Here is an 11,879-nt window from a genome sequence, read left to right as displayed (position 1 = left end):
TTTTATATCTTGTTCGATGATTAAGAGAAAATCGATACAATAAGGCTAACAATATTCATTTAGAAAATTTACTAAAGGTAATTGCTTTCTTCAATAAATGTCGTAGGTTGATGATACCTTTCTTAAGCATAATTGACTCCCAAACCTAAATTTAGTTGTGAAGACCATATATTTGTTCCTTAAAATTTTATCCATGTTTTTAATTTTCAAAGAAACCTTGATGGCAACCTCATTGATTTAGAAAATGCCTTGAATAATATTAACATTGCGACAAAATACATCATAAAGAAAGTCCTCAATATCATCTAATCAACAGAATGTAAAAAAACCAATACTTTGATCTTCTAAATAGAAGACTGAGTTGTTATCCTCGTTTTGTTTTATCCTTTGATGGCCAATAAACTTTGATCAAATTTATTTATTTCCCCCTAAAATGTTTAATTTAAATTTTAGAGACATGAATAAAATAGTACACAACATCCAAAGCATTTAGTGATAGAATGTTTTATGCACTAAATATTAAGAATTTAATTAGAATTCACTAATGGTATAAAGATATTTTATACTTTCAGATAATCACAACCACTAATTTATTATAAAAGTTTAACTTTTATTATAACTTCCTTTAAAATAATGCATTTCAATAGTCCTGATGTTTTGTTGGTGTATAAAAGTTTACATAGTCAGTGCATAATAATTAAACTCCTATAAATAGAATTCTTTAAAATTTTGATAGTTTTACAATATAATTTTAAATATATTTCTCATTTATAAATGATTGATTTAACCTTTTCATTTATAATAAAAACTATTTGTATACATGGTTTAGAAAAACCCCAAGTCCAACTTTTGGTGCATATGTAGTGAAATTATGTGATTTTAAAATGGAACAAACAATATCGTGTGCATGTGAATATATTATATATATAGAGATTAAAATAATAATTATAAAAAGGAAGGCGAGAAAAACTATAATATTATTATTGAAATATATAATGAATTCTAACAACCATCAAAAGACACAACCAATAATTATAATTTGAAGAATGTAAATTCCATACTATAAAATAATTATACAAATGTATACTTCAAAATGTAAAAAAGAGAACATATGGCACATATTCCTAAATTTTTTAATTTTATAATTATTTTTCTTTTCATATTTTTGGTTGTAACGGATGGTATCGTCGTAAGTAAGATCAATTTTTCCAATTTATTTTAAAAATATTTTCTTAATTTTATATACAATGCTTCATTTCTTATTATTAATATTTTTTTAATTTCACATCACAGCAATTTTCAAATGCCAATCTAATAAAGAATGTCTTATAGAAATGACTACTTGCATTCGTCCCAGAAAGCCAAAGTGTATAGGAGGGAAGTGTAGATGTTTGTAATATTGAGAATAAGGTAAAAAATAATTTCATGTATTTGCAACTATAATCTTAAGGAACCTTTTAATAATTTGATCCATTCAAATACTTATTACTGTATTATGTCAGTGTTGTTGCATTAGTTCTCTTTTTGTTTGTTATGATAAATTGAATTTGATGAAATAAATATTTTTGTTATTTGGAAAAGAATAGCAAATGATAAAATAAAATTACTCTATAATTTTTTATTCTATTTTCACTCTATTATCTTTGTTATTAGAATAAATATTTCTCCTCTCGGTTGGTTGAGACTTATAATCAAGTGCATAGGTGTAATGGATCACTTTTTCCATGTTGGAGCTTTAAATAGAGGAAAGATCTAATATAGCTTCTATCACTAATGGGTTCAACCTATTTTGGATTCAACCAAATTTATTTTAAAGTATAAGCATTTTTATTTTTATTAAAATAGATATTTCATAAAAACATAACCATTTGATTAATAAAGAACAATTGCATTATCTAAAGAAGATAATACACTGCAAATATGAAATGATGAATAATAAAAAAAATTAAAAAGAAAGAAGCACAATGTGTTATTTCCTTTTATTTTTCTTGCCACTCACCATTTTCTTTTTAGGTTGTAATATCTTCACTAAATGATGCAATTTCTTCTTTGCAAAACAAATAATTATGTTTCTATGAATTATATAAATTAATTAAAAAAGTTCTACGTTTCAAAATTAATTTCTCTAATTAATTGTTGATTAATTAAACAACTTTCATTTCATTCAGGTTAAGATATATAAAGCACTGTTAATTGACAAAAGATAAACATATAGAAAACCACGATTAACATGAAGCAGCAAGAGATCGCTTTCTATGATAGAGAGATCCCAGAATAATCTCAGCCAAAACTCTATAGGAAGGCTTCAAAGAAGTAGTTTGATGAGGTACAGATCTAGAAGAAGATAATTCTCTATCAACTTTCTCCCAATCAACTCTACCACGAAGAGCACCTGTGATTCCATCTGAGTCATCAAGACTATACAGCTTCCTTATCATCTTCTCATTCACAAAAACTTCATGCCCTAATACGAAGGAGATGATAGCAGTTGGAGTAACTGTTGCATGAGTTCAGAAATCCATAACCAAGAGAGGATAAACTGGTCCAACCAATCTTTCAGAGTAATTTGACCAACCTTGTACCAGCATTGCAGCCTTGGTTTTGAAATCATGTTCCAACAGATTTTCAAAATCTACCATAGTTTCGCATAGAACTTTCAGTTCCTCATTTGGAATAGAACAAGTCTTCAAGGGATGATATCCATATTTGTGTTGAACAAGATGTGCTAAAGACATTTTGTGTTGAGTACTTGAGGATGAAAGCATGAATTCACTCGGAGATTCAGTTTAGAAACTAGGGTTTATGCAAGAACGAGAAAGAGAGAGATGAATGAAGAGAGAGAATGTAAAGAGATGAATTGTTATGAAGATGAGTTTATATAGAGACGAATTTGAAATTAAATGCAATATGCATTTGAATGAACAGGATTACAGAAAAACATAGAATCAAATGCATTTAATGAGAAATAACGTTAGGAGAGATAACATAATATTTGAAATGATTTTCACAGTTACCTAGGGCGGCGTCTCCTCAATTGTACGCGTGCTTGTCCAAATAGAGTGAACACGTGTTCAACTTCTGGAAAAGTTAGTGACAGCTGTTTTACTTTAACTTTGATTCTGAAATAGTTAGAACTTCTCATCTTCTCATTCTGATTGTAAGTCAGTACTGATTTTATTCAGAAAAGATCTAGTTCTGATAGGATCATCATTCTTTCCAAGAATGACATCTTCTGAGTGAGCAGAGTTGAGTCTAGAAGATCTTCTGACAGTTGACTCTTTAGAAATTCTGAGATTCTATAAAGAAGCAGCAACTTGATCTTCTGATCCTTTGCTTCTAGAGAGACCATTAGCATGAAATTCCATGGCCTGAGCTATAAGATACGATTTTATGAAGAAGGCTCCAAAATACTTGAAAAACTCCATGAACATGAACAAGTTATGAATTAAAACCAATTCAAACCTCACAAGCAACCTCTCCATACTCAAAATAAAGTCATGGAAGCATGTTTGAAGTTGTACCTTTCTCTTGGAACCACAATTTTCTCCTTTCTTCATGAATAAGCAATGTGGTACAACTCTCACACGTGATCTCCAAATTCTGATATTTTTCCCTCCACAAACCCTAATTCATGCCTATAAATTGAGGGACTAACTCCCTTGATCAAACACACAAGAAATCCCAAAGTCACTCTTCATTCCAAAATCCATTTTTTGTGTCATTTGCATTTTTAAAGCAAATTTTAGTTAGAGAAGTTAAGGGTGCAAACCAACCTTTTTAACACCTTCCATTCATCATTTGGAAGATGTTGATCACCTCCATACACTTCCCAAACACCTCAAACTCATAATCACTACTCAACCTCCATTAAAGCTCCATTAAGAGCCTTAACCTTCCAAACTTCATTCCATAAGCACATTTCTCTAACAAATCATCCAAACATTGGCTTTGTAGGAACAACATCATTTTTAAGGATGTTTGGTGGAATGCTAGAGATGTCTCTTAGAGTTGAAAAGCCTTTCTTTGATGGTGGTCTTACATAGGGAAAATTACCCACTCCAATTCCAACTTCTATGATTTTAGCAAAAACCCTTTGCTATACCTATCTTAGAATTTATTCGATGTGTAATTTTCCTTCTTTCTGGCTTTTTTGCCCACCTTTCGTAATTGTGTTTTGATCTTTTGTTCCTCTTCAATACAACTTGATTACAAAAAAAAACTTTGTATATTTTTGTAAGTATATATTTAGGGTTAGGATAATGTGTCCTTGACTATACCATGTACCCTTAGACCAATACTCCTTTAGAATTCGGTATTTAATCATTAAAAATCAATTAGGTTTAGGTGTTGATTTCAAAACCTTAATTCAAAAATAGCTTGATCTTTTTTCATCCATGTAAAATGCCCTTGTTTATTTTGATCATTATCTTTTGTACATGTACATATACTTGTTGATTTCTATCCTAGTGTTTTTGTACTTGTACCCATTATATTATCTTTGTATATATCTTGTTTATCTAACCATATGCATGAGATTCATATTCATCATCCATCATTAATACATGAACTAATCCCAAGGTATAAATATCCTTGTTCATTATCATTGATGATCATTATGCTCACGTGTTTATCTTTGGTGACACATGTTATCACACACACGCACACACACTTGAGGTATCCATTGATTGATTGCTTAAGTTGTTTATTTAAAATCCAAAGGAATGGGAATAGTATTGACTAAAATTGTCAAGATACTCAAACTCTTTTCCAAATATCTTTTACTTAGTGTTAAAGTATTGTTAAAACTTTCCACTTATTTAAAAATGGTTTTGTATTGTTAAAGCTAAACCTTTTTAAATCCACACTTGGTTTTGTATTGTCAAATCTCAACCAACCTTTTTCTTTTGAAACCTTGGCACTAAGAGGAGAATTATTCCCGGTGAAACTACTCTTAGTCCATTGACCTTGTATTGTTAAAGCTTGGTCCCTTTTTTTATAGGTTTTGTATTGTTAAAGCTCAACCAACCCTTTGTTTTAAAACCTTGGCACTAAGAGGAGAATTATTCCTGGTGAAACTACTCTTAGTCCATTGACCTTGTATTGTTAAAGCTTGGTCCCTTTTATTTAAAATGGTTTTGTATTGTTAAAGCGCAACCACCCCTTTTGTTTTAAAACCTTCGCACTAAGAGGATAATTACTCCCGGTGAAACTACTCTTAGTCCATTGACCTTGTATTGTTAAGGCTTGGTCCCTTTTTTTTGGTTTTGTATTGTTAAAGCTCAACCAACCCCCTTTGTTTTAAAACCTTGGTACTGAGATAAGAATTATACCCGGTGAAACTACTCTTAGTCCATTAACCTTGTATTATTAAAGCTTGGTCCCTTTTTATTAAACTTGTTAAGTATTGTTAAAGCTTAAAATTTTAAAAACCCGTTGAGTATTGTTAAAGCTCAACACCCAAAAAGATTCTGGTCACTTTGGCCCCTCTTTTATTTTCCTTTTTAAGAGGAAAATACAAAAGCTCTTACTTCCCTTTTCTTTAAAAAGGATATGTCGGTCTAAGATGCGATGTCTTATCAAGATGACTTTCAAAAATTTCTTTTCCCATCCCTACACTCTTTTTAAACAAGTTCACATATGTTTTTCAAATAAATGTACACAAAAACAATAATATTTTCAAAGAGTTTCCCATGGGATACCATGGATATGAGGGGTGCCTAAAACCTTCCACTTGTATAACAAACCCTCTGTACCCAAATCTCTGCTAAGTTTATTAGTTTTGATTTTAAAAACTTATGTGGGTTTTATTCGCTCTTTCTCCCATTCCTTTCGAAAACAATAAAGTGCGGTGGCGACTCTGTTTTAAAACAAATGAGCTATGTGTTTCTCATGGCTTCAGTCTCACCAATTTAACCGCTACAGTTGCCTATGGAAATTGTTTTCATACATTTTATGTTTCATTTTTTAGGACTAGTTATCTCCTTTTTTTAGATTTCATTTTCCCGGGTTCCACCTCAATCAATATTACGAAACTTAATATATGATCAACTTACCTGACATATGTCATGATGTATGCCTCTCATTGTTATATGTATGATATATATGTGTTATCAGTGGTAATGGATTATATACCTTTAATTTTTAGTTTTTTAATTATTGTGACTAGCTAACTCCTTTTGTGAGATTTTATTTATCGTTAGTCTCTCCTCAATTGGAGTTTCAAAACTCAAGATATGATCAAACTATGTAAGATAATGACGCAATCATTTTTTTATATAAATCAAAATTGGATTAAATAACATCACTTTTATCATAAAGTGTTCCAACAAAAATCATATTGCTTGCTTGTTCAATGGCTTGTCTTCATTTAAAAAAATTAATCGTTTGATCATTTTGAGTTCATTTTTATCGAATTAACTAAAGTATTAATTTTATGTACACCCTTTTTATCCTTTAGTGTTCGTAAACAAGTTGCATAACTTGCTTGTTTTAACATTTGTCTTCCATTAGAAGATTACAACTCGATTCATATTGAGTACTTTCTTTTATCAACAAAATTTGACTCAAAGGGATTTAATTGGGTGTACATCCCTCTAATTCTCAAGTGTTTGGACATATGTCCCATCTCTTACTTGCTCTAAAGCTAGTATTCTTCCTAAAACAATCACAACCAACCAACAAATAATATTTTTATGTTCTAATGCGAGATCAAATTATTTTTCTTTAAAATCAACCAACACACACGATTTTTTTGTCAAGAACTACGTAGCTTTGAATTCTCCATCGGACTAGACGATATGTAGAAGCAGGAGTCATATTTTCCAAGCACGTCGATAAAAACATGTTTTGCCTTTGTTTGTAGAACTGTTTTATATCTTGTTCAATGATTACGAGAAAATTGATACAATAAGGATAGCAATATTTGTTTACAAAATTAACTAATGGTAATCTCTTTCTTAAATAAATGTCGTAGGGTGATGATAACTTTCTTACACGTAATTGACTCCCAAATCTAAACTTACTTGTGAACACCCTACCATATATTTGTTCTTTAAGGATTTTATTCATGTATTTTCTTTTCAAATAAACCTTGATGGTGAGTTAAATGATTTAGAAAACGTCTCAAGTATTTTTAACATTGCGACAAAATGCTTCAGAAAGAAAGTCCTTAATATCATTTAATCAACACTGTGTAACAAAATAATATTATGATCTTCTACATAGCATACTAGGTTGTTGTCCTCATTTTGTTTTATCCTTTGATGGTCAATAAACTTATTTTCATGAAGCTTATCTTCTAATGATAATATTTGTTTATTTCTCTCTCAAAGTGTTTAATTTAAATTTGAGGCACATAAAAAAAAAAGTAGATGGCATCCAAAGCATTTGCTAATGAAATGTTATATGCACTTAATATTACAAATTTAATTAAAATACACTAGTATTATAAAGGTATTTTATACAGTCAGATAATCACAACCACTGATTTGTTAGAAAAGTTTGACTATTACTATAACTTCCTTTAAAATAATTCATTTGAATAATTATGATGCCTTATTGATGTATAAAATTTTACAATGTCAATACATAAAAATTAAACTCATATAAAAAGATAAACATTTATAGTAGAATCTTTTGAGATTTTGATAGTTTTACAATCTAATTTTAATTATATTTCTCGTTGATAAATGGGTGATTTAACCTTTTCATTTATAATGAAATCGATTTTTATACATGGATTAAAAAAACCTCAAATCCAACTTTTGGTGCATATATAATGAAATTATGTGATTTTAAAATGAAACAAACAAAATATGTGTCCATATGAAAATATAGAGATTAAAATAACAATTATAACAAAGAATGAGAGAAAACTAGAATAATATTATTCTAATATAAGATGAATTCTAACAACAATCAAGAGACACTAACCAAAAATTATAATTTAAAGAAATGTTAATTCAACACTATAAAATGATTATACAAATGTAAACTTCAAAATGCAAATGAGAGAACATATGGCACATATTCTTAAATTTGTTAATATCATAATTATTTTTCTTTTCATATTCATAGTTGTAACAGATGGTATCGTTGTAACTGGTGGTAAGTTCAATTTTTCCAATTTATTTTGAAAATTTATTCTTAATTTTATTTTAGATGCTTTACTTCTTATTATTATTATTATTATTATTAATTTTTTATAACTTGACATCACAGGAAATATCAAATGCCAATCTAATGAAGAATGTCATATAAAAATGACTACTTGCATTCGTCCTAAAACGTCAAAGTGTGTAGCAGGGACATGTAAATGTTGGTAATAGTAACAATAAAGTTAAAAAATAATTCAATGTATTTGCAACTATAATGTTGGTTCTTTTATAGTTTTCTCAAGCTTCAACCTGGTTTTTCTAAACCTTCGAATAAATTTGATACACTCAAATACTTATTAATGTCAATGTTGTTTCCTTAGTTCGCTTTTGGTTTGTTATGATAAATTGACTTTGATGAAATAAATATCTTTGTTATTTGAAAAAGGAAAGCAAATGATAGAATATAATTCTGTATAATTTTTTATTCTCTTAATGGAGAAAAGATCTCACGTAGATTCTATCTCTAATGTGTTCAACCGATTTTGGACTAAATTAAATTTATTTTGAAGTATAAACATTTATTTTTTTTATTAAAATAGATATTTAATAAAAACGTAACCATTTGTTTACCAAAGAAAAATTACATCATCCAGAGAAGATAACACACTCCAAAACTAGAATGATGAAAGATAAAAAAAAAAAAATTTTCTTTATAGACCTCCCAACCTTCTAGTCCACCTCTGGTGAAAAACCCAAACTACCCCTGACTTCGGAAATGCATTTCCGAAATGCAAGAAAAAGGTGTTTTCGTAGATGCATCTCCGAAAGCGCCTTTTTTTTTTGAAAAATTGTCTTATTTCGGAAATGCACTTCCGAAAACAACATTTCGGAAGTTCATTTCCGAAATATTGCGCGTTTTGCAGATTAAGCAAAACAGCCCCCCTCCCCATTCAGTTTACCCTAAATCTTCTTCAAACTTCCTCTCTTCAAAAATTTCTGCAAAAGCAAGTGTGCAAAAGCAAGTGTGCATTCCAAAAGCTTCCCAAACTCAACCTAAGTCATCCAATCTCTTCAATTGGTAAGTTTTTGAATTTTTTCAATTTTTAGATCTATTATTAAAATCTCTATTAGGGTGTTTAGAAATTGCAAAAACCACATTGGGGTAGGTTGGTACTGATATTTAGGGTGTTTAGAAATTGCAAAAGTAGTTTTTAAGTCTGGTTTTGGGGTCTGCCATGGAAGTTGCAGAAAACATCATCGCAGGGGTGTTTCAGAAGTTCATTTCCGAAAACACCTCCATCCCAGTTTCGGAAATGAACTTCTGAATTGTATCAGAAGTTCAATTTTTTTAGTTTTTTATTTTGTCTCGCATATTAATTGATTTCAATTGTTTACAGGAACATGTCAGGCAACCAACCAGCACGCATCAGACAGGGTAGGGAGACCCAGACTGCGTCGGCTAGACGCGAGCGGGCGGCGGCGCAGCTGGCGTCGACACAGGGACGAGGGCAGGGCCGGGGACGACGTGTGCGAGTTCCCGTGGATATGGGAGAGGGTACATCTACTTCAGGATCTAGGAGTCGGCTGGCTCGGGTATCTTCTTCCCGCCAGCGAGAGGAGGAGGAGGAGGTGGCGGCAGTGCCTTACCACGAGCCGGAGGGGGTACCGGATGTTGACCCTCCAGCCGGGGAGGAGGATGAGCAGGAGGACAGCTATCCGGGAGGGCCCTTTGACACTTCCGTGCTGATTAACTACCAGGATCACGTCGCTCGGCGTATCTAGGAGGGAGAGGTATTTTTTATAATTTAACCGTTTATTTGTCACCATTTTTTATAATTTAACCGTTTATTTGTCGCTTATTTAATATATGTCGCTTATTTGTTTTTTTTTGTAATAGGAGAGAGAGCCGTTGAAAATGGTGAACCACGCCCGGAAGATTTTTAGTCTGTTTAAACCAGCAGCTGAGTGGTTTAACGACCATGTGCGAGGTTCAGGGCTTAGCAGGCTCTGCATGACGGGGTACACCACACTCACCACCGGCATGCAAGGAGGAATTTATGGAGCGCTGGCACAAGGAGACGTCCTCTTTCCACTTGCCGGTTGGGGAGATGACGATCGCCTTGCATGACGTGCAGTGTCTTCTCCACCTGCCGATTAGGGGGCCGCTGTTGCACCACTCCCGGATCCGGAGGGTCGAGGCCATTGAGTGGATGACGCTCTATTTGGGCATGGAGCACGAGGTTGCTCACTTTGAGTGCGTCACGACATCTGGGCCTCATATCCGGTTCACCACACTGAGCGCTTATTTCGAGCACCACTTGGACGCGGCAGCCGAGGCTGAGGAGGCGGGTGACGAGCTATTCACACATTATCACCGCGGCTGCGCTCTCCGGTGCTGGTACATGCATGTGGTAGGCGCTGCATGCTTTGTGGACAAGAGTGCAAGGTACGTCGACGTGACCTACCTCCGCTACTTCATGGACCTGGATACCGTTCACCAGTGGAACTGGGGGGCAGCTACTCTGGCATACCTCTACCAGAAGCTGAATGAGGCCTCCAACTGGAGGACGAGGCAGTTGGTCGAATCCTGCACACTACTTACGGTACATTTTATTTTAATACATTATCGTATTTATTTATTTATTTATGTTTCGTATTTATTTTTAATACATTATCGTGTTTGTGTTTCAGAGCTGGATCATCTCCTACTTCTCCCGCATCTACGGCTTCCGCTACGATCCTGTGTACGTGGACGCCATGCCCAGGGCCACCAGATACGTTCTCCAGAGGGGGAACGATGCGGTGGGACCATACCGTTTGTACTTGGACCGCACGATGCACGACGACGTCACCTGGAGGCCGTTCATCGACTACGCTCAGATTGTCCCCTTTGACGGCATTACTCTATATTCAGGCTGGTTGGCATGCGGGACCGGCATCATGGTCCGGTATCTCCCTGAGCGGTGCATGCGTCAGTTCGGACTCGTGCAGCAGATACCAAGGTCACCTTTTGAGGCTGCTCCCGACACAGTGACCCGAGTGCAACTCACTGCCATATGGGAGGACTGGCAGCATCATGTGGTACCGCAGGAGTACAGTCTCACTCGGGTCACACAGGATTGGCACAGTGAGGAGGGATACGTCACATGGTTCTATCGGGTGTCACATCCTCTGCTGAGACCCAACGTTCCCGGCGCTCCTAGGCTAGCACACGAGGAGATCCTGGAGAACCAACAGGCCGAGGATGACCACGCCATTGATCTCATGCCGATCTGCCAGCGGATAGAGATGCTTGGGCGGGACGCGTTGGATCGAGGTATCGTTGATCAGGGCAGTCCAGAGGCAGTCGCCGTGATGGAGATGATCGTCACTAATGCGGACCGTGCGGCGACATATAGGCGGCAGAGGAGGTCCCAGGGAGAGAGGGTTAGGCACACACAGTAGTGGTCGGGTTTATTTATTTTTTGTTTTCGGATTTTATCTTTCGCACAGTATTATTATTATTATTTTCGGCTTGTATATATTATTTGGATTTGATTTATCATATTAGTATTTTCAGTTTATCTGTTGCTTATTTTATTTGGCGTTTGCGTTTAATTAAAAATGCGAGACTGTTAAGAAAAAATATTAAAAAAAAACACAGTTTCTGCATAATTCGGAAGTTCATTTTCGAACCCCCCCCCCCCCCAAAATCTGAATAAATGTGTTTTCGGAAGTACATCTCCGAACACACCCCCCATGAGGTGTTTTCGGAAGTTCATCTCCGAAGACACCCCCCATGAG

The 11,879-nt window shown here is 34.0% G+C and overlaps 1 protein-coding gene and 2 long non-coding RNA genes across 4 annotated transcripts; all 3 read left to right on the top strand.

Annotated features, from left to right (window-relative positions):
* The first annotated feature begins 1,067 nt into the window (after positions 1 to 1,067).
* Positions 1,068 to 2,896, top strand: LOC131598961 (uncharacterized). Of its 2 annotated transcripts, none has more exons than XR_009282460.1 (3): positions 1,068 to 1,193; positions 1,294 to 1,410; positions 2,169 to 2,896. It is a non-coding gene; the product is annotated as an uncharacterized LOC131598961 (long non-coding RNA). The 2 variants fall into 2 exon arrangements; XR_009282459.1 differs by having other exon boundaries at positions 1,077 to 1,189.
* Positions 2,897 to 7,973: 5,077 nt separating this feature from the next.
* LOC131598960 (uncharacterized) lies at positions 7,974 to 8,520 on the top strand. The gene is made up of 2 exons (XR_009282458.1): positions 7,974 to 8,106; positions 8,221 to 8,520. It is a non-coding gene; the product is annotated as an uncharacterized LOC131598960 (long non-coding RNA).
* Positions 8,521 to 9,999: 1,479 nt separating this feature from the next.
* On the top strand, positions 10,000 to 11,604 carry LOC131598959 (protein MAINTENANCE OF MERISTEMS-like). The gene is made up of 2 exons (XM_058871496.1): positions 10,000 to 10,699; positions 10,788 to 11,604. Exons 1-2 carry the CDS (start codon positions 10,154 to 10,156, stop codon positions 11,538 to 11,540), a joined length of 1,299 nt encoding a protein of 432 aa, XP_058727479.1. The 5' UTR covers positions 10,000 to 10,153; the 3' UTR covers positions 11,541 to 11,604.
* The last annotated feature ends 275 nt before the right edge of the window (positions 11,605 to 11,879 follow it).

The sequence above is a fragment of the Vicia villosa genome, linkage group LG4 (assembly GCF_029867415.1).
Source record: "Vicia villosa cultivar HV-30 ecotype Madison, WI linkage group LG4, Vvil1.0, whole genome shotgun sequence".
In the NCBI taxonomy this organism is placed as follows: Eukaryota; Viridiplantae; Streptophyta; class Magnoliopsida; order Fabales; family Fabaceae; genus Vicia; species Vicia villosa.
This window is presented reverse-complemented; position numbering and strand designations above follow the sequence as displayed.

What these genes read in the sequence shown, in the direction of transcription:
- LOC131598959 (XM_058871496.1), top strand. Translation starts at nt 10,154, where the DNA reads ATGGAGCGCTGGCACAAGGAGACGTCCTCTTTCCACTTGCCGGTTGGG. An exon ending in AATCCTGCACACTACTTACG is followed by an intron (nt 10,700 to 10,787) that starts GTACATTTTATT and finishes TTTGTGTTTCAG; the next exon opens with AGCTGGATCATCTCCTACTT.